The 26,997-nt window shown below is 47.8% G+C and overlaps 1 protein-coding gene across 1 annotated transcript in view; it reads right to left on the bottom strand.

The window, feature by feature from the left end:
* SEC16B (SEC16 homolog B, endoplasmic reticulum export factor) overlaps nt 1–26,997 on the bottom strand; it is an 89,486-nt gene that overhangs the window by 56,404 nt on the left and 6,085 nt on the right. Inside the window, exons 3-10 of the mRNA XM_033068079.1 lie at nt 20,365–20,579; nt 5,242–5,584; nt 4,182–4,264; nt 3,566–3,665; nt 3,336–3,450; nt 2,535–2,676; nt 2,037–2,194; nt 1,388–1,449 (exon numbers count right to left, since the gene is read on the bottom strand). Coding sequence (XP_032923970.1) covers nt 1,388–1,449; nt 2,037–2,194; nt 2,535–2,676; nt 3,336–3,450; nt 3,566–3,665; nt 4,182–4,264; nt 5,242–5,519 — 938 coding nt within the window. The 5' untranslated portion in view covers nt 5,520–5,584; nt 20,365–20,579. The remainder of the gene's footprint in view (nt 1–1,387; nt 1,450–2,036; nt 2,195–2,534; nt 2,677–3,335; nt 3,451–3,565; nt 3,666–4,181; nt 4,265–5,241; nt 5,585–20,364; nt 20,580–26,997) is intronic.

Here is a 26,997-nt window from a genome sequence, read left to right as displayed (position 1 = left end):
CATCTGTAAAGAAACAGTTTGGATTTGCTGTGCTGGCATTACATCCATGGATGCCCAAGGCTGCAGAAGCAGGCATAATCTGTTGTGAAGGCGGAGTGGAGGGTCACTCATGTGACCACAGAAAACCCTTGGGACTGAAACAGAAACCCTTAAGCTATGTGCAAACTAGGCAGAAGCACTGCCATACCATAAAATAATCATACCATTAGAAAGAAAGAATGGTTAAGACGGGAGAGAGAAACTGCAGGTGGAGATGTTGATCCTGACTCAATTGTTCCAACATACTGTATGGAGATTCCAGATGTACCCTTTGGCTCCAGTGGTAATCAGAATCATAGAATGGTCTGGGGGTTGAAAGGGAGCTTAAAGCCCATCTAGTCAAATCCCCTCTGCCATGGCCAGGGATACCTTCACTAGACCAAGCCCTGTCCAATTTGGTCCTGAACACTTCCAGGGACAGAGCATCCACCACTTCTCTGGGCAACCTGAGGCCTTACTACCCTCACAGGGAGGGATTTCTTCCATACATCTAACCTAAAAATCCCCTCTTTTAATTTGCACTCATTCCCCTTTGTCCTGGCTCTACATTTCCTGACAAGAAGACCCTCTCTGGCTTCCTTGTAGCCATTTCAGATACTGGAGGGTGCTGTGATGTCTCCACACCACCTTCTCCTCCAGCCCAAACTTCCTCAGCCTGTCTCCATAGGGAGGTTGCTCCAGTCCCTTTAACCTCCTCTGGACTTGCTCCAACAATTCTATGTCCTTCTTATGCTGGAGCAGAGCACAGGGGGAGCTCCAGATCTTCCAGCTTCTGTGTATATACAGCTTTTTTTGCCCAGAAAATGCTTTTTTCTTTTCTCTCCCTGCTTTGGTTGGGAGTGGCCAGAAATAGAGACAACCTGATGCCACACACCCTGACTCATCCCCAGGCTCACACTAGATGAAACTATTTGTCAGATTTTACCCTAAAAACTCTCTACAAATCCATTCTCCACAGGTACATACTGGGTCTGACCCCGCTGTGGCTCAGCCATCCCAGGGGACAGAAACCTTAGGAAAAGCTTAGCTACAGATTGACCCAGGGCTTTAGACATACAAAGAAACTAAAAAAAAAATCATTTTTCTGAGACAAAATGAGTACAAAATAAGGTCAGATATACAAACCACACTAAACCCACATCCTATGAATATTCAAAAAATCATGTCCCACAGTCCGGACCAACCCATGCTGCATCAAAGGGGCTGGGCTCCCAACCTGAACTTAGACATGGCCTTTGTAGATAACTCAAAACCACAGGGACCCTTTGAGTCTGCCTTGAGCTCATGTCTCCTCACAAAGGAGACAGCCAGGAGGACACAGCTCCTGGACCTGCCTGTGCTGCTGTACCTGGCCAGCGGCCCAGGGAAGGCTTGCAGCTCCTCTAGTTCTTCTGTGCCATGAAGGATTGCCTAAAAAAACAAAAATAAATTCAGCAGTTGGACTGCAGCAATCAGAACAGCCCCAGGTGGGCTATTGGAAAGCCAGTGCCTTGGCTAAGGATTCAACAGTGCCAATGAACCCTCTGCTGTCCTAAGGTAACCACAGAGCACAGATCCTGAGCTGTCACATGAACTCCAGTGCTAAGGTCCAATAATGAAATATCTTCTGAGATAGCATCTGCCTTCTTCTGGAGGTAAAATAGGAGACTGGAATGCTGTGGTAGACTCGGGGCATGGACAGGGCCCCTCTATTGGAGCACCTCAGGAAGATAAACCCTTTGGGGAGGGACAAACCACATCTGTCCCCATGAGAAGGGACCACTATGAGCAGGTCACAGGTACCAAGGGTTATAGAGCTGAAGCCTGAAAGCACCAGCCAGGCAGAGGCTGGCACGATGGAGACTCAAAAGTTCGTGTGGGATAGACAGAAGATGGGAGCAAGGAATTGGAAGGCTGCTAAAGAGGCTGCTTTCATTATGAACCATGTTTGCATCCCTCAGGGAAGGAGGAGCCACTCCAGGGGGGATGGGGGCCCTGGAGGGCTAGCTGTGTCCTACCTCCAGGCTGTGCAGCTCAACACGGGGTAGCTGTCCCTCAGCAGGGCAGTAGGGACACACCAGCACCAGGTGGCCCCCAGCTCCAAAGCACAGCGCCGTGTGCAGCTGTGGGAACTTGAAGGGGACAACTGGGGTCGAGGAGGACACCAAGGACCCCTCTGCAATGACACATAGGCCACTGTGAGCCACTCACACTGATCACACACCACATCCACTATGGAGGACTTGACCAGGTCCCAACCTCGTCTCCCAACTTAAGTAACCATCCACTGACCCCTCTATGCAAGAATTGTCCCCCAAAGCAGCAGATGCATAGAGCAGCTCCTACACCTATCCAGGCAGAACCCCCAGACCATTCATCCACCCCGCAGCCCCCCAGTCATGCCTTGTGCCTGCACAGCATCCCCCAGGAGAGGACCAAGCTGAGAGACAGCCAATATCCTACCAGCCATTTATTCCCTTGCTTCCCCCTTGTCAGAGTTCCCTGTTACACCTCACCTGTTTGTCCCACATCCCAGGGCCCTGTAAGCACAGGGTCATAGTGGTCGGCACCATCACGGATGTACTGGCTGAGCTCATGGCTGCTGGAGCTGAGTCCTGACTCGTGGTACTGCAGGAGCAGGCTGGGTTGGCCCGAGAGCTGCAAGGAAGGGAGAACACACAAACCTGGCTCAAAAACTAGGGACACTGCTGATTTCCTGCTCTGAGGCAGTGAGGCAGGCTCTGCCACTCCAGGAAAGTGCCTAGAAGGAAGAGCACAGTCAATTCCCATCTGAGCAGTTCATGCCCTTCACCAGCTTGAGTTTACCCAACAACTTAGAAAAATAAGCCTATGCCAGGGTTTGACAATCCTTCTGTTGAAGAAATTTTTTCTAGTGTCCAACCTAAACCTTCCCTGGCACAACTTAAGGCTGTTTCCTCATGTTCTGTCACTTGTTATGTGGGAGAGGAGCCTGACCCCACCTGGCTGTTGCCTCCTTTCAGGGAGTTGTAGAGAGTGACAAGGTCACCCCTGAGCCTCCTTTTCTCCAGGCTGATGCCGCACAGTCCTCTCTGCCTCTCCTCATCAGGGTTGTGCTCCAGACCCTTCCCCAGCTCCACTGCAGAACATCCCCCTAAGCCTGTACCTGGGGGAGTGACAGCCCAGCAGATGGAGAGATCACCAACACTAAAACCCCACTGTAATAATCTCCAGGGAATGTCAGGCATCAAGTACAACATAGCTGGAGCAGGACACATGGATTGTTCCCAAATCTCTGAGAGACTCTTGTCCTCCACCCCTGCCCATCTTGAGGTTACCTCTTTGGGCTGGCCACCAGCTTCCCCTGAATCACTGCCAAGGGTTCCTTCCCTTGTCCCTTCCCTCCTGGCAGTCGAGATGTAGCTCTCCTCACTGGAGTTGTAGGTCTGTGTCCTGCAGGTGTGAGCAAAGGGAGGCACGTGGGAGGTCTGAGATTTTTGAACCACCCACAGACCCACTAATTTTGAGCAGATGGTTTCACAAGGTTGCACAGACTTCTCAGCTTTACCTGTCCTGCCCTGGGGGGCCCGTGGCCAGGCTGGGGTGGTAGCCCCTGTAGTAGTGCTGGTCCCGGTAACTCTTGCTGTAAGACTCTCCCTGTCTCAGGTCTAGAGAGAATCAAGTTCAGCATTGTCACTCCAGAGCACCAATGAAGTTGCAAAAGAAAAACCAGGAGTCAGGCAATTTGCCATGCCCACCCAGTTTGCTTCCAAATTATCCCAACACAGTGGAGATATGATAATGCCTCGTAACGTATTTGCCAACACAGCACTGATGTCCTTTTTTCTTTCCTTGCTCCTCTTCTGCTCAGTCTAGAAACAACAAAGAAGAGGCCTTGGCCATCCTGATCACACAGCACCATGAAACTCAGACTGGAACCAGCAATGATACAGATTTTTAGCTGTGGTAATGAAGATCAAACATCCTTTGGGTGCACTTAGCTCCTGCTTGTATTTCTTAAATGCAAACAGGGAGCCAGTGCTGCACAGAGCACCACCACCCAGGAGTGGGGCAGGACAGAGCCCTGGATATGTGCAAGCCTTGGGAGAAGAACCCATCCTGGGGAAAGCATCACTTGTCCTGCAAGCTGCCTCCATGCCCATACCCAAAGGATGAGCCCATACCTCTGTCATCCTGCCATGCCACTGGCTGCCACGGGTGGCTTTGGTAGGGGTAGCCATTTCCATAGCCAGCTGCAGGATACTGCCTGGAAAACAACACAACATACTGATCTGGGGAAGAAAGGGTGCCGGGGTCACATCTAGAGGCCCTCCTGCTTGGGACCTTTGGAGGCAGAAAAGGTGATAGAAATAAAGCCTGCTCAGTGGCAGGGCCAGAAACTGGGCCAGGATCACACCTGGAAAGAGCTGGAGGAGGTTTGGATGCTTTACCATCCGCACCTATGAGAAAGCTGTGCACTGCAGTTTCAGGTGACACTCAGTTTTCTAGAATCCAAGAATGGTTTGGGTTTGAAGGGACATTTAATGGTTATCTCATTTCAAACCCTGCCAGGGGAAGGGAACACCTTTCCCTAGACGAGGATGCTCCAAGCCCTGTCTAACCTGGCTTTGAACACTTCCAGGGACAGGGCAGCCACAGCTCCTCTGGGCAACCTGTACCAGAGCCTGACCACCCTCAGAGAAAAAATTTACTTCCTAATATCCCATCTGCATCATACAACCTCAGCACAAAACCCCACGTACCAACTCCATAATTCACTGAGGGCAATAACTCAGACGTATCAACCCATATTTGCTGGAAGCTCTTTCTCAGCACTGAGAGCATCCTCCAGCCCACATTTTATCTGTCCACTCTCCACTGTTTCAGCAGCTGAGCTTGCAGGCTGCTTCTTGCTCCTATATTACTGCTTGTATTTTTATTGTTCATCTTGCACTTAGGAAAAAAAGAACTGCATTTTATCAAATCTGTAAGAAAAATGTACCTCAGGGCTGAGACGGAGCTTGTCAAACAGCAACCACAGCAGTGACAGTTTTGAGAAGAAATCAGAGCTGCAAATGCTACACAGCCTTAAATACAGAAGTCATGGGGCTGCTTGAATAGCTGGACACCACCTACTGACATGTAGTGTCCCAATGCAGTCACAAGGGCAGGACCTCTGAGCAGTGAAACGGGCAATTGTTATTTTAAGAAGATTTCAATGAAGAGGGATCAAAGGGATCTCACCTGGAGTAGGGCTGGCTGGGGTAGCTGCTGTCATAGTGGGAAGCCGGCCGGCGGGCGTCACTCTGGGGACGGTGGCCCTCATCCCGGGGGTGGTGGCCCTTATCCCAGGAGTGACCGAGGAGGTGTCTCCCGTGCCAGGAACCGGGGCGAGGAGCTCCTGTGTGCAGAAGCTGCCGCCGGAGCGGTGCTGGGGGGCCACGGTCCCCCTCTGCCCATGACCCCCGGGATGCCGGCCTCTCCCTGGGCTGGGGTGGCTGGACAGGGGCCCAGGGCTCCATCACAAGCTTGCCAACAAAATCCTCTCTGGCTTTGGGGAGCTTAAGCCCCAGGTGGCTTTAGTGGCCTGCAAATTTTAAGTCACAGTGTGTTTGATCAGCAGTTTTTCAACCTCCTCAAAGCCCCCTTTGAAGCCCATTGCCAGTTACTCTCTTCTTTTCAGGAGCATCCTGGAAACCCAGGATCCTTTCCAAAATGTCCAGAGGCAAGGAAAAAGTCATCTCCACATCTTCCTTAGCTTGAAGCTCCCCTTAAAATACCAGGATGAAATGGTCCGCCTTTAAAAGCAGCAGACATCCATCTCTTCCCAGAACAAGAATCTCAGAATGGTTTGGGTTCAAAGTGACCTTAAAAATCATCTAGTTCCAACCCCCCTGCCATGGGCAGGGACACCTTCCAGACCAATCCAACACTTCCAGAGATGAGAAGTTTCTCTGGGCAACCTGTTCCAGGGCCTCACTACCCTCACAGGAAAGAATTTCTTCCCAATACCTAATCTAAATCTCTCCTTTTTCAGTTAAAACCATTACCCCTTGCTCTTTTGCTACAGGCCCTGATATAAAATTTGTCCTTATCTTAAAAAGCCCTCTTGTAACCAGGTAGGATCCTCCTGCACTCCCAGCTGCAAAGCACCAGCACTCACAGCCCTCTCAAGCTGTGAGAGGGTGAGAAATCACCCTCACCTCTGGGACACAGCAGTGAAACCCCATTTGATATTCAGTAACGGAGGGGACATTGACAAAGCTTTGGGCAGGACAAGGAGTCTTGCTCAAAGAAATGAGCAAACAGGAAGAAATGGAGGTTTGTTCTTGTGAGCTATGGGATGGGGTGGAAACAGGGATTTTCTCCTGCCTTTCACCTCCAGCAAGAATTCCAAGCGGGCACCAGGTTTTGTTCCAGCAGTCCCATGCAGAAGAGGAAATCCTGAGGAGAGCCCAGGGTGGCACATGGGTGAAGCCCCAGCTGCCAGGGGTATGTCACCCTCAAGCCTCCCACGTCTCCTCTTGCAGCATCAGTTCCCAAAGTGTCCCCACCACTACAGGCCTCCCCAGTGCAGGGGAGGTGGCCAGGTGCTATCTGAGCCCCTCCTCACTCCTCCCCCTCAAAGTTTAAGGTGCTTTAGGGTAATTTCAGGAGTAGAAGACACAAGGTCTGAGGTGTCTCAGTTTGTGGCTTTCTAGGTGGACATCCAGGTAAACCCTTTCCCTTAACAGCTCCCAGCCACAAATATCCAGGCAGCCATTATTGCAGTCCCACCAAGGGCCCACCCCAACTTTTGGCCAGGGGTTCCCACCCCATCCTCCCCCTGCAGCAGCCGCACACACCTGCTCAGAGGCCGCTGGGGCCCTTCCTCTGCTCGCTGTTGCCACTTCCAAAGTCCACTTCCACATGGGCCAGTGGGCAAAGGGCAGCCTCTGCTCCTCCGCCCCATGTCAGCTGCTCACTCGGCTCCTGGGGGAATCCTGCTGCTGTTTGCATCCTGAGGGTCACCTTGCCCATCACTTGGGTCTCCTCCCACCCACGATAAGGAGCATGCAGCCCTCCAAGCTCAAACAAAGCCAGATATTTCTCCTGGGGAGTTTTTTAATGCTGTGAGGTAAGTAGGGGCTGATTGTGATAGGACAAAGGTGAAAAGCTTTAAGCTGTAAGAGCAGAGATTTAGATTAGCTGTTAGGAGGTAATTCTTCCCTGTGAGGGTGGTGAGGCCCTGGCACAGGGCTCCCAGAGAAGCTGTGATTGCCCCTGGATACCTGAAAGTGTCCAAGGCCAGGTTGAACAGGGCTTGGAGCAACCTGGGAAGTGGAAGGTGTCCCTGCCCATGGCAGGGAGTGGAATGAGATGGTCTTTAAGGTCTCTTCCAACCCTAACCATTCCAGGATTCTATGAAGCATCTTCCTTGATACATCCTCACATTTCCTAAATAATAATAAAAACCAAAACCTGATTGGTTTAATTCAGACCCAGTCACAGGTCAAGCAAATAACGTCCATCCCACCATGTACTGCCCAGGGCAGAATTTGGGTAGGATGGAGCTAGGCTCCACCCCAGCACTGCCTCATCTCAGTCATTACAGCACTATAATGCCCTTTTTCTCTAAGTGATCAGGGATTCCTGCCTGGAGACCCTATCCTGAACTCCCCTTGGCACCTTAAAAACTGAGAAAAATGAGCAAATTAAGGTAAATTGTGTCATTGAAAACTACATTAAAGCTAGATATAAGGTCCATCACCTGCCCCCCAGCAGTTTAGTGGTCTCACCTTCTCCCCCCATTCCCAGAGCCGCCAAATTACCTCCACTGTAACACCACAGCACTGACTGATTTGGGATTCACAGGCAGGAGGGTTTGCTTTGCATCATGGTGGCACTGGCAGAAACCCCCTCTTTTAATGATGTTGAAAGACTACATACATTATAGCTTCAGACCTTGAAATTTCCATCCTGCTGGGAGAATAAGAAATTTTCCCTGGTGTTCCTGAGAAATAAGCCCTTGGTCTCTGCAGAATTCAAGATTTCAAGTAAAAAAAATATCCTTAGCACTCAGGCGTACAGAAATCCGACTGGGAGAAACACAAACAGGGGCAGCGCTGTCTTTGTGCTGCTGAGCTGCTGCAGTAGAATGAAATTAAGGATCTCCATTTCACAGCTCCTCTTCAAAACTTCAGGAGGTTTTGAAGTAAAAGACAGATCAGGTCTTGGGGGAAGCAAGAAAGGATCCCTAGAAACCATGAGAGTCACACTTTAAAAATACACAAATTGATAGGATATTTCACAAATATAAATAACATAATTCCACTTAATTTCTGGCTTACAATTTTAGTTTTTTAGCCAAGAGGTGACTGCTGGATGTTTCCAGTCTGTTTTCTAGCAACAACAAAAATCTATACTGGGAGCCTGCAGGGCTCAATGAGCATCACATAAAGATGCTGAAAAGTGGAGTCAATTTAAATAAGCTATAAAGTAGAATTTTTTTTTTTACGAGGGTGGTGAGGCCCTGGCACAGGCTGCCCACAGAAGCTGTAGATTCTCCATCCCTGGAAGTGTTGAATGCAAGGCTAGATGGGGCTCTGAGCAACCTCATCTGGCTGAAGATGTCCCTGATCACTGCAAGGGGAGCTGGACTGGATGACCTTTACAAGTCCTTTCCAACCCAAACTACTCCACCTCTACGATCCTCAGGCTGCTGTTGCCAGCCTAACCTGAGAAATTTGGATTACAAGGAAGATTTGGTAGCTTGTCCTGCATGAAAGCAACTGCAACTTCTGGTGCTTGTGTCTGAGATGTGTGCAAACTCTGCTCCTGTTCTTGCTAGGGAAGAAGACATACCAGCAATGTAAAGTTTCGAGCAGAAGTGGTTTAAAATGGATGGGGAACGCCAACTTTAAGGCAAAAACAGGAAAAGTAAAGAGACAGGGATTAGAGCTGGGGAATTAAAAGTGACAGAAGAAAAAAACAGAGAAAAAAGGCTCAGATGGGCTAGAAAGAGGGGAAGAAAAGGATAACCTTCCAACATCATCACATCTAGCCAAGAAATTACTATTTTCAAGGAGTCATAGCTTCCTTGGAAATCGAAGCTCTGTTCCCTAGGACTGCCATCCAGCTTACAGGACTATTGTAATGCAGGCAGCACATGCTACAGATAGCATTTGTCACAGAGCTGAAGGGACACCACTATCGCATTAAAACATCACATTTTTCTGCTTTAAAAATTTCACTGGTGTTGTTACAGTAACAAGATTAGGTGGAAAACATTTCTCTTCATGCCCTCGGTGTGTTTCTGCAGCTCCTTGGGGCCCTGATCACAGACAGCCCCAGGTTCTCAGGTCAGTCCCTCACAGCAAACCCAACCTCACTTGAAACCCAAGAGCAGAAATTCAGGTGGCTTCAATACCTGAAGCTATTTTGAGGTAATTTATGCTGTTTCTACTTGGTTCTGAGATTAGGTCTATTTCTTTTTTAAGCAGAATTGATAGGAAGCTTTGTTAAGCTCTGAGCTTCAGCCCTCTATAAATGTGAAAAATATGTATGTAAACAAACATGGGGGTGTTTTTTGTTTGTTTTTTGTTGGGTTTTGGTTTTTTTTTTTTTTGGTGGAGATTACTTGAGCATCATGCAGGGCAAAAATGCAAGTAGCAAATGAGCTACACAAAACATGAAAACTCATCTTAAATATTCTACACAGCAAAAACACCAGCCCTGAACATGCTGCCAGTTTTTGAGACATTTGACAGCCTATTTCATGTCCCACAGAGTCAGAAAACAAAACCCACCCAGGACTCAGGTTCCCAGACAGGCTGAGCACCTGCACCACATGAAGAGAGCCCTCATCCCCAATCAGTCACAACGGCAGCTAATTAATAATTAGCTTGATCACCCCTCCCAGGCTCAAAGGGAAGGAGCTGTGAGAGCCCCTGTTTCAGCTAGGGGGTGGCATTTGGAGCTTCCCAGGCCATGGGCATCCTGGTGAGAGGAAGGTGGCGTCTCCTAAAGCAGCTGAGATGGGGTCTGCTCCCACCTGCAAGCCACTGCATCAGCACCATCCTGTGGGTGTGACCTGGCCATCACAGCCTCACTCCATGTCCTCCTGCAGCCACGCTGTGAGCTCGAGTTGCCACTGATGGTTTTGCACCTTCCTTCCCCACATGAGGCTGTTTCCAGCTTGGATGGACTAAGCTGCCCATCCCCACCACCCCCCTGCACCCACACAGCCAGCGGCTTCCAGACACGCCTATTAATTTTTGGAGACTTGGGCAAGAATATTAATTGCATTCCAAAGGCATATTGCATCCAGAGCATATTAGAAAAAGCATTTTATACCCTGCACTGTATCTGGTGAAGAAACAGAGCTGCAAAAAGCTGTTATTTGTGAAAGCCAAAACACATCCCTGGTCTGGATGCAGCAGAACCGTGACCTCAGCATTCTGCATGAGCTCCTACTACCAAACAAATCCCGAAAAACTTCCTGATCTTGTCCTTAGCTCATTCCCATTTCAGTCAGCCCTCCTTAACTCTTACCTGTGAATATGAAGTCCTGGCCACCTGCTTCCCCCACCCCCAAACGAGAGGCTGTGCAGCTCCTGCATCCCATCACAGCTGGCTCTGCAGCATCTCACTACCACGGGAAGGGATTGGGATACACAGGGACCCATGGAAGGACAAGAACTAAACCCAACAGCAGTGAGGACGCCAGAGAGTTTTCAGTATTCAGGTCCTCTCGTTTTCCTGTGCAACACCCCTTATGTTTTCCCAGCCATAAAATTGATGTTTATCTCGCTTCTAACTGCCTTACAGAGATCATTACACATTGCAAATGCAGCCATTTGCGGATAAAACGAGCACAAGCAGGCTGGAGACTGTCACACCACACCTTCCCCTGCCACATTGCAATGCCTTACAACCTTTAAGCTGAAAATTAACATATAAAACCAAGGGAAGCAGAAATATTTGTCAGGCAAATACAAAAAAAACCAAAGCAGAGGTAATTCTTCCACCTGCCCCACACCACCCCCTGCTCAACCATGGAAAATTAATTTTTAAGTGGGACAAATCCTGCAGCTATTCTTGTGGTGCTAAGTAAAAAAAAAAAAAAAAAATCAACAAACAACCACACCAAAAAAAACCCCAACAAGAATAATAATTTTTGAAAAAATAACGTAGAGAAGGTTGTTATTCCTTGTCTAAAATCTTCTTGCTCAAAAATGTCCCTCTGGATCTGGGTCTGTTGGAAGGTGTGGAAGGCACAGAAGGCAAAGAGGGAGGATGCAGATGTCAAAAGAAGAAACCCCAGCGGCCACAACTGCTGCCACAACACCTCCCTGTGTGCCATGAAGAAGCAGGGCAGGGATGCCGAGCTCTGGATTGAAACACGATGCCAAGACACCAGCCCTGCCCTCAGAGACTTCCACATCACCCCACCACCCCCAGGCTCCTTTCCTGGTGGCCATGGAGGGAGTGACCAGACACAGAGCCTTCCCCAAGGTCTCCATCAAGTGCCCGAGCAGGGAAAGCTGATCAGCTGGAAATCTTTAGCCGTGAGAAGTTGCAGGGTGTCCTTTGGAAAACATTGCCATCTTGTGTCTTCTCAGACACCTGAACGCTGGTTGCCTGCCCGTTGGAGCCATCGAGGAGCTTTATTACAGGTAATCAGGGGCAATAAAGACCTGTGACAGTTACAGATCGCTTGGCTGTGTCCTGTTCCTACTGCTGCCTTGTAAAGTTGGACAGTAACTGTTTCCCTCATTTTTTTTCATCTCAATTTATGACTCCTCTGCCATGAAAAGCCACTTACGCCCTCCACAGTTACATACACCATATCCTCCAAGGCCAGTAAATCACCGTCTCAAGTCATGTCAAATTTTGTGAAATAAAGCTAAATTGCAGTTGTACTCTAAGGCGAGAAGCTGCAAAATCGAGAGAGAACAAGCTCTGCTTAAAGCCAGAAACCCAGCTGGCAGCTTCCAATGGCTTGTAGAGGCAAGGATGACAAAAACCTCTCAGTGACAGAGAAGATCCTGATAGTGGGGAGCCCACAGGACCCTCTGTGCCACCCCAGGCTGCCTCTGTAGGTCTTCTGTGGGGCAATCCCAAGAGTTAAAATAGTCCCAACTCAGAGGATCTTGCTCAATAAGCTGAGCTGCAGTCCCCTCACAGCCAGAACAGAGAGGGCTGGGAAAAGGACAGAGCCAGGTGCCAGCAGCACTTACTCATTGAGGCTCGGTCCTCAGCCTGAATTTGGGCTTGGAAAGAAAACTGGAGAGCTGATGAGGTCATAGCTTCTTGTTTTAAGTTTTGAGGTTTGTTGGGGCTTGCTTGTGGAGACAGGAGTTAGAGAAGTACTAACACAGCAGGGTTTCACTCTGCTGAGCCCATCTGGGCTCATTCAAAGTGCTGGGCACTGCACCAAGAACTGGGGAAACTGAGGACAAAAAAGAACTTGACCCCAAACCACCCTTTACATTTTTCAGGGGCACAGTGACTTGTCTTTTCCCTTCTGCAGCAGAGTTAAACTTTCATGAAAGCTGAATTAACTTGGAGAAGAGCCAGCTCCAGGGACAGACAGCAACATGATGGAATGAGAGCAACAAAGACCCAGGCCACTGCTGTTCCTGCTAATTCCCCTGCCTGCATCCCATACTTGTAATTTCCAGGGGGCTCAAATTGCTCCAAGCACTGCAGCTTCTCCATCCCACCATGACAGACAATCCAGCCTGGCACAGGCACCTCTTTCACCATTTCTCAAGAAAACCCTTGCAAAAAAAAAAAAAAAAAAAAAGCAACAACAAAAAACCCCCCACAAAAATCAACCACACACCCCCCCACCAAATAACAAAAAAAAACAAACAAAGCAACACAGCTAAAAAAAAACCTATCAAAAACCCCTACTGCTATTTTGGAAAACAGAGTTTATTCCACAGTCTCTGCTCAGGAGTCTTCTTCACTTCCCAAGGTGACCTCAGCCCATTGCGTGAGCCCAGAGCACAGGCTACAAGCTCTCCAGGTGGAAGAATTCCTCCCCAGAAACAGAAAAGATCCAAAGTACACACATACACAAAAGAGGAAAATTATGAGCAGCCATGACAGAGACAAGGAAAATCACAAAACATCTCATGCCAGAGTCTTAGCTAATAAAAACCCAATGTGCATACCACACAGCTTTGGGCTGGGATACACTTAGCCCTCTCTGAATGTTTAATGGGAGTATATGCATCAGTTAATCAGCAGCACAAGACACAAAGCGTTTTGTACCTTCTCGCCACGTGTTGTGCAATTAAAAGGCTTCTCATTCAGGCACAGAAAGAAAAGTCAAGGGACTTTGGCTGTGAAACATCCATTATTCAAAAGTATATCCATTATTCAGAGTTTTTCTTAAAATCCTATTGTCAGTTTGAAAGGAAAAAGAAAATGAGTTTCTTAAAGCTGTGCACCGTTGATATTCCACTCCAATTTTTGCTGATTGTAAGTACTAAAACTCCAGACATTTTGAGGAACTAAAGAAATCCTTCATAGTTGTTGAAAAAGGCAATACCCTGTGGGTAGCCACAATTTTTCACCCCTCACTTAACTCTACCAAGCAGGGGTGTGAAACACTCTGGCCAACAATGCACACTGCTTTCCCAAATTACTCAGTGACCCCATCGTGAGGCTGGGGAGCAGCTGTTCAGGAGGAGGCAATAACAAATTGCTCAGAAGGCAAGAACAGACACCCAGCACTGCACCCCATAGCTGACTGCACCCCTGATGGTGGTGAAGGAAGCCTGGGGGGGTACAGCCTTCTCACAGCACTCGGGAGCTTTCACGTGGAGTGCCAGGGCTCAGCTGCAGGAGCTCAAATGGGGAACAGATCCCAAGAGTGCCTCCTGCCATCCAGATGTGGGGGAAGAGGAGCATCAGATCCCACGGAGCCCCCCCAAGAGCCACCCAGTTCTACCATAGCCCTTGCTGCTCACAGTGGAAAAAGCACTGGGACAAAGAGCACTGCTCCAGGAAAGATGCTACCCAGGAACCACCTGGACAGTGGAAAAGATTCAGCAAGAGCAACAAATCATGATAAATTGCTGACATTAGAATGTAAAATAGATAGCCTATGTTTTACCTCCTCTTGGAGCTGGAGGACAGAGTACTGAGGACCCCCTGAGAATCCAGGCCTCAGGCATCTCTGTAGGGATGAAACTGGTCTTAAGTCCAAGTGGTAAGTCAGTCCTGAGGCTGTAATTGGGTCCAGGGAAACAAACATGCTTGGCCAGGCCCCCAGCAGCAGGGTCTAAGGCCAAGCTGCCTGTGCTGAGCTGAGCTAGAGATTAGTGTTTCTACTCAAGGTTTAGAAAAGAGAAAAGCCCCCAGGCTGAGCTAATTTAGAGCCACAGCCCATGGGTGGGGATGCACCAGAGGCTTATGGAGAGGTAGAGCAGCTAAAGGCTGCTGTGCTGTAGGGTTGGCTGATGAAGAAGGAGCTGAAATGAAATTATTATTGAAGTTATATATCAGATTAAGAAGAAGGGGCTAAAACCTGAAAAATAATTGAGAGTTATGAGCCAATAAAGGTGCTTATAACTTTAATTTAAATAAATATGTGTGAAAGAGGAATGGGAGCCTTAAAAAGGCTTCTCTGTCCTTGAAGAGGTACGGTTATAACATGTAGTAGTCTCTCAAGGCTCAAAGATTCATTTATGTGAGTAAAGCACGAACAAAAGAAAACATGGCACAGGGAAACAGCATTCAGTGATAAATACTTGTTGTTACTTTAATACTATATAAGAATATATGCTATTAGGTAGGTTTAAAATCCACTTATTTAGGATTTCTGTATGTAGAGTATATAATTAAAATGTGGAACCTCCAGTGGTGTGACCTGAGCACAGCAAAGACACGACTCCAACAGAGCAAACTGATGGAAGGGTGATGACTGACAATTAATGAATGCAGTGACTTGGGTGTAACATATTAAAGCCCTTAAACACTGCTGGAAGCTCAGTGGGTGCCACAGGGTCGGGGTCCTGCTCTTCCACCATTATGCTGACTATTTTTCTACTGTCAGACTACCAACTTTAGGTGCTGTCAATAACTAGGGGAACAATCTGAGTGTACAAAATGAAGGCATTATTCAGCAGCCTGTGCTGACAGCTATCTTTAAGCAGCACATTTATCTGAAGTACAATGATGCTTCAATAGTGGATACCTGTAGAGTGCTTCCAGGGCACTAAAATGAGCTGGATTTTATCTGCAGGAAGGCTATGGCTCACAGCTTATTTGGACAAATTTTTTGCTGCAATAGGCCATTTTCTGCTATTACCAGTGAAATAAGCTAAACACCCACTTCTTTTCTTCTGCAATGAGAAGCTGTGCATGATGTGATGAATTTGCAAAGCTTTTAAAGGATGGATGGGAATTAAAGAACTTCCTCCAGGGTCTAAGGCACTGCCAAGCAGGACTGGAACCGGAAAAAGGAAGCCAGGAGGGGTATTGCAGCACAGGCAGTGCTGAAGCAGCTTGAGAAGCCAGAGCTGCTGTGATGCTGAAACAGCAGGGCACAGCACAGACAAATTGAAGCATTGACAGATGAAATGGTTTGACTGTTGTGACACCACAACCCTGTAGCTCAAGTTTCTCTCGTTAAGCTTCAAAGAGCAACAGCCAGCTCGTTAGTGGCATCTCAGGGTCTCTTTGTTTGCAGTGGCTCTTACAAAGGTAACAGTGTCTGTAATGGCCCCTCCTGGGACCAAGCTGGGCTGATGCAGGGTCACGAGCACATTCTCTCCAGGCAAAAATGCCTGGGAATGTGGCAGGCTATACAGGCAGGAGAGCTGTGTCGCTTCCTTGCTGGTCTCTGCTGGTGGCTGGATGGACTTCATTCCCTGTTCAAAACACAGAAACCTGGACTCTGAAATCTTTCTGATTTTGGTCCTCATTTCAGCCCAAACCTTTCTGTGCAGCTGCTGACAGGTGCACTGCTGGTGAGGCACTGCTCTGATACAGAATCACAGAGCGCTTTGGCTTGGAAGGGCCCTTGAGGCTCATCTTGTTCTACCCCTCTGCCATGGACAGGGACAACTTCCACTATCCCAGGGTGCTCCAAGCCCTGTCCAACCTGGCCTTGGACACTTCCAGGGATGGGGCAGCCACAGCTGCTCTGGGCACCCTGTGCTTCCCCCCACCTCTATGGCAGCAGCTCATAAATGGGCGCCAGTGGGACCCTGATTAGCATCAGCTGCTCTTTGTACAGCTTAAACTGTAAGAAGCAACTGGAGGTGAGCTACGATGTTCTGCTCCCTTAACCACCCACTGCAGCCCAGACACAGAATGAGGCTGTTGTCGGGGAGGGGAGGGGGGGGGGAAGTGGCCCCAGCCTTCTGATGGGGTTGGATAAGTAGTGTGAAAGCCAACTTACACCTTTCCAGCCTTGTGCTGGAGCAGGTGGTTGAAAGCTTCATTTAACTGAAAATTCAGTCAGAGGTATTTATGGTGATGGCCATGAGGCTGGGAAGGAAAGGGTGGCATAAGGCATGTGAAGAAGTCTGCATCTGAGTCTGGGCTTTCCACTCCTGGGATCCACTGCAGAGGTTGAAATAATGCAGGACCAGGCCAGCTCCTGGCTATTCCTCTGCTCCACGTCCTTGAGTGTGCTGGATGGTGGCTATGTAAATATTTCTGTGGAGCTGAGTCATTACCTAAGGATTAAAATACCATTGAATAAGTTAAAAAAATTACTTAAACACCTTCAAACATGCTCCAGGGGGAAAATGAAAATGAAGGAGCATCAGGATCCACTAATCCACTTCTAAAGCACATCCCAACACATTATTCTTTCAGAACACAAGCCCTTTGGTATGGGAATGAGTGGATTTTTATGACATTGCCACTAAGCACATCACAATTCTGGCCTTGCAGTACCCAACCAGGAGTTAATGACTCCCTGGCTCCAACACAATGAAAGAAGATTTAAAGGATGAGGGGAAAATGGGATTTCTTGATTGAATGTTTTTGTTTCATAGAGAACCAGGACTTTGGAGTTCCTGTGCCAGGGGTCTAACTGCTCACAAAGCTTCGTTTCTGCAAAAAAGAAAAAGGATATTTGCTAGAACAATTCTGAGGAGTCTTCCCCATGCTTACCCCTTCTAGTCTGGAGAGTGCTCCAACATGGGGAATGGAAAAGATAAAGGAAAAACTGAAAATAAAACCATCTTCCTGGCAGGGACTTGGAATGCTCCCATGCCACAAAAAGTTCTTCAGAAGCAACAGATTGGGGGGAAGAGGAGGATTTTTCTTCTTGCAAAACCCACTCTCACAATCCCACATGAACTTGCAAAGGGTGTGAGGAAAGAAGATCCACTGGAGGTCTTGTATGTAGTCTTGAGGCATAACTGTAGGAGAATAATTTGTAAGGATAGTGCAGAAGGCAATCTTTCCTAATGAATGAATTACAGCTGTACTGATAATCGAGGAGTGGAAACAGCCTTGCCTGTCCAATGAGGATGGGTGTTATAAAAGAGTGGGTTAGCTGGTTGAGAGTAAGTTATAGCTGGAACTTGAGAACCAGAGTCTGCTGCAGTTCGAGATGGAGTCTGCTGGCTGTGCTGTGAGCAGGAACGGATATGTGGTTGTGTAAGGCGTGAATAAGGTCAGAAGATGCTGTGTGAGGAACAGATGGGGCTAGGTGTCCGGGTAAGGGACAGCTTGGGGTTCAGCCAGTCTTGAAGAAGAAAGAAGGAAACTCGCAGAGAGGAGTCAGTGTTGTGTGGAGCTGCCTGTGAGGAAAGGATTCAGAGTTGCCAGAAGGCATGCAAAGTTTTTAATAAAAGACTGGTGTTGGTGCTAGTCCTGTCCATCTCGACATAATTACTACACATAGCCTACAGGCTGAGGTGGCCTTTTACTTCAGTGCAACTTTCCAGAGCTTCCTTGAAGATGCTTAGACGGGATAATGGGAAAAAAATCCTTTACTGTGAGGATGGTGAGACCCCGGAACAGGTTGCCCGGGAAACTGCGGATGCTCCATCTCTGGGAGTGTTCAAGGCCGGGCTGGATGGGGCTAGAGCAACTTGAGAGAGTGAAAGGTGTCCCTGCCCGTAGCAGTGGGTTGAAATGAGATGAGCTTTAAGGTGCCTCCCAACCCTTTCTGTCATTCTGTTCCCACTAATGGCCTTGATGGTTGTGTCCATTGTTCTGCTGCTTGTGAGCATTTTACCTCCTCTTTGTTCCAGCTGCAGTTCATGCTGTGGCTTATGCTGCCCTTCAGAGCTAGCTCGCTTTTGAGGTCATTCTCACTGCTACTATCACCTGAGACTGAAGGAGCACCCACCACCCTGTGCAAAAGCTGCTCTGCTCAGAGATGCAGAGAATCTTAGGCTAGACACATGAGGTTTTTTCAAGCAAGTGGGAAGCTGGGGTGTGACCAACTTTCTCTGTATATATTTCAATGTTTATACAGCATAGTGGAAAAAAACATGTCATTGATTTCTGAAAGGTGCAGTGTTTCCAGGCCATGGGAACCCCCCTGCCATCAGGGATGTGTGCTGGGTACTGCCATCCAAGGCAGACCTCTACAGAAATGAGCCCCAACCCCTCCCCTCTGCTTTGATGTAGTGAAGTGAAACATTCTGTTAAGCAAGGACCTGTGTTTGATTCTGACTTTACAAGCAGGAGTGCATTAACTCCAGGCTGTATTGAAAATGTCATTCCTGTACCATTCACACAGCCCATGTAATTGCCTCTGCTGTGGAGGAGGAGGGTGGCATGGATCAAGGTATAGAAATGATTCCTGCAGCCTGTCCCATCCTTTGCTGCTGTCTCTCTGTATGAACCTCAGGACATTGTTTCGTTTCAATAGCTTTGTCTAGGGATGTTCCCATCTTTCAGAGGAGTGGAGAACTTGACATTTCAGCTGGTGGCTGCTCCTGAAAATTGCAGGAATTGGACACCCCCACTACAGCTCCCTGGTGAAGGCTGAGTGGCACAGACACTGCTGCTCACAGCCAGAGCTGCTGCCCTGGAGCCCATCAAGGAACACTGAGCTTCTCTTTGGTGAGACAGCTTTGTGATAAGGCCAGCTCAGGATGCTGCCCATTGAGGGGAACAGGGAATTAACTCACCACTGCACATGGGCTGTGGTGTTTCAGCCCTGGACAGGTTCACCAGAATGTTCAAATTTCAGGTATAAAGTTTGTGTTGAACAGTTCTGAAGTTTGCACTGCATCTATGTGGGTTTAGTTTGTAAGAGTTGCCTTTCCTGCAGCCCCTGACACCTTCAGGCTGTTGAAACTCAACAGGTCAGGGCTGCTGACTGAATTGCTCACTGGATGCTGTGCAATCCTCACCTTTGTGAGACTCACATACTTTTCCCTGCTTAGAGGGAGGGAAAATCAAGGTGCAAACTTGAAATGATCACCTCTGCTTATATAGATAGATGCCAAAGAGACAAGATGCCAGGTTTTATGACAAAATTTTGACAGCTGAATTACTCAGGTGTAGGGTTATGCTTCATGTGCATGCTGAGCAGCTGCTGCTGTTTATACTGGTTAAATCCATGTCCTGTGGCCAATAACCAGTGAGATTGTGCCACAGGTGATTGGCAATTGCACCGTGTCCTCACACTACACCTCCACGGATCTGCTACAGCACCTACTTAAAGACCTGTGACGTGAGTAATCCCAAACAAAGGTCTGTTGAGCTGAACCCATGGTGGGGCTTGGTATTTGAAAAAATTTGTTTTAGTAGGTTTTTTTACAACTTTTAACAGCCCACTGTTAGGAAAAACTTGCCCCAAGCGTCACACTCTGCCAAAACTGAGAGGGGAAGGGGGACAAAAGTAATCTGAGGGTTGCAAGGCAGCGGTTCAGGCAGAACCAAAGGCCTGAACAAACAGACAAAAGTCTTTGCAGTTTTGGAAAACAATGGCTCTGTAGCCTCACCTTCTGTTCAACAACATGCTCTGCCACCACAGCCTTAGTGCCAGTCACACCACTTACTCTGCTTCTCTGCCAAAAAAATCTTTATTGGATGGGTGTCAGGAGAGAAATCACGAAGTCCTGCTGTTCACTCTGAATTAAATATTTGATTTTCCTGTGTTTTCAGGAAGGACTGTGAACAGCTCATGCTGTGTCTAGTAACAGTCCAGTCTAGTAACTAGTAATTGTGTTAACTGAGTGTATTTACCCCCTTCATCTCCTGAACGTGACTCCTCAGGCAGAGCCTGTGCCTTCTCCATCAGCAGAGCTCCACATCCCTCATCCACAACCACGGTGCCAAGGCTGGAAGGGGGCAACCTCCGTGGCATGCACCTGGATCTCCACCCACACAGACTAATGAGGGAACACAAGCTCGTTCTAAACTCTTGTATCCCTGCATTTGCCTCACCTCCTTTTCCTTGACATGGGCCAAAGACTGGGGAAGTCGTGAGCAGCAAAATTCCAAGTGGGCAGAAGATGGCAGCAACAGCCCAGCAACAGCTCTGCTTCACTGGATAGGGATTTCCTTTCTTCGGGAATATCGGTGTGGTTTTGCAGAGCAGAGGAGACATTTTCATCCCTTTGGACTTCAGGACTGTGATCAAGGCACAAGAGACACCTGGACTGGAAAACCAAAGGAGACAGCTCAGCGTGAAGAGCTTGGTGCGAGACAGACCATGTAAGCATTACCCATGCATAGAAAGGCTGGGTGGATCATTACAGGAGACTTCCATGGATTTTAGATCCTGAGTGCAGGTACACAAGGCCCAGCAGATTTTCTGCATGGTCTTCCTCATACAGTGGGTGCTGTCTCATGGCAGGTGGTGGGAAATGGGCAGCAAGCATTGAGGAGCACCAGTGTTAGGACAGTTTTGGATGTTGGTTTTTTTTTTTTTTTTTTTCTTTTAGTCTTTGATCATTGCAGGAAACTTGTGAGGATTTTAGCTCCTGGGTGCAGGTATACGAGGTCTTTGGATTTTAAGCTTGACATCCCCTTTCCCCAGTGGAAATATTTAGGAAAAATTAGAAACTTTTTTAAAGCTCTGCTTTTTCAAGGACAAGGCAAGTAGATCCTGAACACTCCACTGTGGTGGGGATGTAGGTTGGGATGGGCTGGCAGACACTGGAAGTGACATGTGGGAGAGGAGGGACATCTGAACATCACACTGCCTTGCATCCTGGATTTAACCTTCCTCTTTTCTTCCTCTTGTACACCTTCTATAACATGCACGTAACTTTTGTTTATGTCTTGTTCTTAGGAAGGTTTACTGAGATGGGGCTTACATCATCTTCCAGCACTGCTGCTGCTTCTCCTCCAGAAGATCTTGGCTGAGTCACCTGTGTAAATTCAGTGTCCACACTTCTTAAAGGGAGTCAAAGACTTGCTTCTTCTTGGTAAAGAGCCTGGAGATGTATCAGTGAAGAGAGGTAACTTTTTCTTACTAATGCAGCATTTAAAGGGGATGATTTGAAAACAGAGCTTATGCTGTCAGGTGTTTCCCAAATCCTGTAAAAAATAAGCAGGTTCTCATGTTAAGGAGGTTTTCAGGGCAAATGGACAGGGCAGAGGGTTTGAAGAGGGAGGCACAATCAGATTCCCAGAGCAGGGCTTTCTCTGGTGTGTGAAGCTGGTGGCCACTACCCCATCAGTGTTTGTAGAAGTGACAAGGGAGAGATCTAAAGTGAAAGGGGTTCTGGAGAGGGAGATGATTTGAGCTGAAAGAGGGGAACAGCAAAGACAGGCAGGGCAGGTACAAGGTCCCTTGAGAAACATGACTTGATTTCCTTCCCCAGTACAAGGGTATTAGATTATTCTCGCTGCCCCAGTAAGTGCCATACAAGCCTTTGCAATGATCACTGTGCTTTGTGGGGCTGCAGAGGAGGGCATGGGACATCCCACGTGGCCAGAAGCTTTGCCAGTTTGGTAGCCTTGAGAATCTCCTCTTCAGCAGATTTGTCCCAGGATGAACACCAGAGCCTGCAGAAGGGAAGGCTCTACCACCCTCTTGCCAGGGCAGTGTTTCATAAAGCTCTTACAATTTAAGCTGAGGAGTATCTTTGCAGTGCTCCAAATGGTGGTATGGGAGCAAAGATCTTTAGTGCTGGGCTTGGGGGAAAGCAAAAGAAAGCCCTGCTGTGGGGCTGAGCTGCAGGCACACCTGGGGGACCAGAGGGTGCTGAAGGGGAGAGATGAATGACAGTGAAAAGAAGATGAGGGGAAAAAGAAAGTATAACTTGTCCAACTTGGGGGGACTTGAGAGGCAACAGGGTTACTGCAGCTCTTCACAGTCCTCCCAGCACAGCATTCCAGGGCACAGCTGTGCATCCCCAGGGAACTGGGCATTGAGTTCTGGCTGGTGCTTTCGATATTGGGTAAATATAAAAATGCTGGGTAAATATTTAGAGTATCTAAGTAGATCTTTGCAGCTTCAGTGAACCACACCACATGAGAACTTTGCATGGGAGTATTTGGCTTCCAAAGGCTTGATTTTTAAAAATTTTTTTTTAATTTTTTTTTCTATTTTTTTTCTTTTTTTTTTTTTTTGTGAGAGAATGTGCCTTTGCAGAAGTCTGTGGTGGTTCCCAGCAGTAAAAAAGCGCTGTGCACTGCCATCAGTGTGTCATCACACCAGTTTTCCCAATGGGGGAACTAAACATTCAGGGGCCATGGGTTGAGTCAGAGCTCGCAAAGCCAGGAGATGAGAACCCTGATTTGCTGATTCTCCACCCCATAGTTTAACCACAACTTTGTCCCTTCCCCTCGGGGATCTCACACTCCAAAGCTGTGTTGTCACTTGCGCATGATTTTTGGAGAAAACTATTTTCAGAGAAAATAATGTTCTTCTTGGGCTGAAACATCTCATAATAACTCTGTCCAGAAGGTGGATGGGAATGCGTGTGGGGGAGGGGTGATGAGACAAAAAATTCGGGGGTGGAGAAGTCAGTCTGGCTATTTGTTAGAGCTCTGACCCTAAGAGGAAGTCCAGAGCACACCCAGTAATTACTGCTCCACACAGCAGCTACCTGACAGAGACCCAGGGCTGGGGTAGGTGTGGCTGTGCCAACGTGGCCGTCCAGTCCATGCCATGCCAGCTGTGGGCTAAAATGAGCTGGCTGATTGTTCTGGAGGCAGTTCCCAGTTGGAAGCACCTGTGCATCTTTATCTGCCAGTGAAGCAGCACGTTTGCATATGAGCACCCTTTTGTCTGGCACTCAGGATCAGGAAGAGAGGTGAATTCCTCTCATAAAATCCCGCAAGAGCTCTAAAGAGCAAAGTAACAGCAATGGGACTGAGAGACAGGATCTGTGCCCTGATCAGCGCTCCAGCAGATGTGCCACAGTGCAGGATGCACCCCAACTGAATGGGTGTGAGATTTTCTGTGTCTCCCTTTTTTCCTTCCAAAATTAGCTCAAACAGGTGGTATTTTAGTAGCTTAGGGAGAGTGCCTCTCTTACTTGGATCATGACCACTAGCCCTGGTGCCTTGTGGTGACGTGAAGGAGAAGGGGAGCAGGCTCAAGTTGAGTGCTGGTACCATTTTTAGATACACCAGGTTGTTACTAGCCATCATGCACAACTTGGATTGAAATCCTGCTAAAGGACCATGAACTGGCTATTCTCTGGAGTAAGCGGAATTTAGAATATCAGCTGAGGTCATAGAATGCTGAGACTACACTCCCATAGAAAATACAGAGATGGGAGGAGAAATACCTGATGCAGTTCCCAGATGCTCAGTATTTCTCAGGCAAAAATCTGCACTCATGCACAGGAAGCCCTAAACATTTTGGACTGTACCTGTAGAGAGGACTAGGCACTGCACACCTGGACAGTGGAGGCTTGTTGGAACATTAGCTGTGGTTTGTGAGCTCAGGTTCCTGGAATTCAAGCTGTACATCTCCAGGGCAGTCACAGCGTGGGCTCTCTGTGTGTATACTGTCCTTCACATCTGCCCTTGCCAGGCATCAGCCCTTACCTGTGAGCTGAAGTGGACAGCTTGAAAAGCCTTTTGCTGCACTTTGCCACAGGGAGTCTGTCAGCTCATTTCATCCATCAAATAAGCATAGGGCCAGCAGTAATTGCTTCTTGTCTCTGCTGTACAGCCCTGATTAAAAACCAGAGGCGCAGCCACAAAATGTCATTGCTGTGGTATTTTCTGCCCAGAAGAACAAATGCTGCTTCCCACCAGCTTCCAGCTTCCCTACCATAAGCAAGGGAGGTCTCACCTGAATGTACCTTTTGTGAAGGCAGATGCAACCAACTTGAATATCTGTGAATGAGCGTGCCCCTGCCCAGGATCACTGTGTGGGGGACAGTCCAGTGTTTCTTGGCTAGCAGTGTAGGTAACAGGATGGTCAGCTCCACCTTTGAAGCAGTTCAAATGCAATTGAAATTAATCCCTTGCAGAACCCTCCTGGCTTCTGCTGAGCTATGACACAGATGGGTCTGGCTCACTGCATGCAGCAAAAGCCACTTAATTACAGCAGCAGTTCAATTTATTTGTTTTGGATCATCTTTATTAGCCATCACTTAAGCTTGTAATTAAGGGAAAAATAGGGACTGTAAAAAGAGTACCATCCTATGCTGCTGGTCTTCTTCCTGTGCTGCAGTAGCTGAGTGTTGCTCCAGTCCACTCAACACCTTCAGAACTCTCTCCCCTTCTGTATGGATAGCACACCTGTGCTCCAAATTGCCTTTATTCCTCAAAAACAATGGCTGTATTTTTTTCCTGGGACACTTTTGACTTGGGTGGAATAGCTGATGCCCCAAATGCTCTGTAGGCACAGCATGAGCAGCAGGTACCTCCTGGAGAGATTTGCTGCTTGAGAGTATCAAAATCCTTGCAGAGACCCTGGCAGGAAAAACAAAGGCCTGAGGAGTGAGACCTGAGGCTCACATGGTAACCAAGGGAGCCCAGACCTCCTCAAAAGAGAACACTGCTCAGAAACACAAAACTACATGACTGCTCTGATTGTGGCTGTTGTCATGTGCTTAAATCCTTGTGTTCAGTGGAGGTTTAGCTGTTCAGGTGCTTCTTCTCAAGGGCCCAAGATGTTTCTGTAATTTTCAGCCTGCCTCTGTACTACTGTCCCGAATCTCCTCCTCACAATCCTACATCTTGATTGCACTCTTAGGGCTGAAGGGCTGCTGTGACCAGCACCACACAGCCATTTTCCACTGCACTGAGACTCAGTTTTCGTTTGTGCAGCCCAGTTCTGGGATTCCTACATCTTATTTTAAATGCAGCCTGAACAGCCACAAGCATCAGCAGAAAGTTTTAATGATCTCTGTGTTTTTACCAGGGACTGAGTATCTCATCCATGTCACCGTGATGCCTGCTCCTGGACCAGGACCCACCATGGCCCATGGGATAAACTCTGCTCCCAGGAGGTTCACAGGTGAGCAGCAGAGATGCATCTCCAACCCAGCATCTTTGCAGGTGCTCTCCTAGTGGAACGCAGGGCTGGACTTGGCTTCAAGTGCTGGCGGCTCTAGTCAAGTACTTTTGTGTGGTGTCCATGAGGAAATTTCCCAAACTGGCATGCATCCCCTGTAAAACCATGAGAAGCTCCTGTTTGTGGTGCAAGGGAATGTGTATCAACTGTCAGGGTCTGCTCACAGGATAGGGGAAAAGGCTGGATGTTGTATTTATCTGTGTATGAGCTGTTACAAGCTCTAGAGCAGTGGTTTTCCTTCATTTATTCAAACATCTCAAGAAATAATAGGATTGGGATGGGAGAGGAGGAGTTTGCACCTCCTTTTTTCTGAAGTGTCAGCATCTCACAGTGCTCCTGATCACTCCTGTCTGGTGAATGATCCCATGGTAAATGTGGAAGTGCAGCATGGAGAGAACCCCAAGGCTGTATTTGTAATGAAGTGCCATCGCCAGGCTACACCAAACAAGGTTATTTGTGTCCTGATACAGCCTTTGTTTGCAAACAATGGCCTCTCTAGGTAACCACACAACAGAGCACAAGTGCCTATTTATTTGCATCTGCCTCTGCCTACAATAGTGAAGGAAGGGAATCCATCTGTTTGGGCAAGGGAGAACAAAAATACAGCAGAGGGAAGTCGGTTACCTTTCCAATACAGGCATCCCAGATAAAGAAGCCCATGATTCTAGAGATGTAAATAAATCTAGTGATTACTCTTTGCTCAAAGTTCAAGCCAAGTCATCTAACCGGGAGCCTGACAAGAAAAATAGAGACAAATAATTCATTCCTTCCTTGCTGGCCTGATTTCTTGCTCAAAGACGAACCCCAAATCTCTTTGGCTAAATTAGTCCAGTAACTGCAGCCTTTCACTGACCCTATGTCCATCCCACGACCTTTTCTGCACTGACTCATCACAGCATCTGTTGCTGTCACCTCCCCAGTGTCCTGGAGACCAGCTTTATCACAAAAAAAGGACCTGTTCAAAGGCTACATTTTTAAATGCCAGTCCTGGGCTGCCTGAAGATGATCCAGCCCATGAAGAGAAAGCTGGCAGGTTTGTCACAGTCTTGCCTTTGCCCGTTAGAGTCAGTTGGAGAGTTTTACAGATCGGTTCTGAAGGTTGCTGGAGGCTGTGTTTTTTGTTTTAAAGTCAGGGAAGCAACAGACAGGCAGCTACTATTAAAAGGAGAAATTAAAAAAAAAATATCATTTGGGTTTTCAAGCCAGCTGACTGCTTCTGACAGGCTGAAGGATTTTTTATGTCTGGATATTCCTGACCTGCAAGGTGAGGGGATATGTTGTCATGGAAGAGGATTTGAGCAGCCCTGGCAGCCAGACAGAAACCTCCACCTTCTTTAACAAGGGTCCTGTGCTGACTTGTGAGAGCCTTTAATCAGAATTCAGGTACCCTGAATGGCCACATCCAGACATTCCTTGAGCTTTCTTTCCAAAGAAAAGATCCAAAATCAGACCTTTCTATTCCAGAATAAGCCTTTCTTCATTTCCCTCCTCCCCAAATCTCATGAGGGGGAAAAATTACATTTAGTACAGCATATGCCTTCACATTTGCTTTTTATAAAGGGCTTGGGATGAAGGCACATTTCACCTTA

Source organism: Catharus ustulatus, chromosome 9, assembly GCF_009819885.2.
Source record: "Catharus ustulatus isolate bCatUst1 chromosome 9, bCatUst1.pri.v2, whole genome shotgun sequence".
Classification (NCBI taxonomy): Eukaryota; Metazoa; Chordata; class Aves; order Passeriformes; family Turdidae; genus Catharus; species Catharus ustulatus.
Note: the sequence above shows the minus strand (reverse complement) of the source record. Positions and strands in the feature narration are given on the sequence as shown.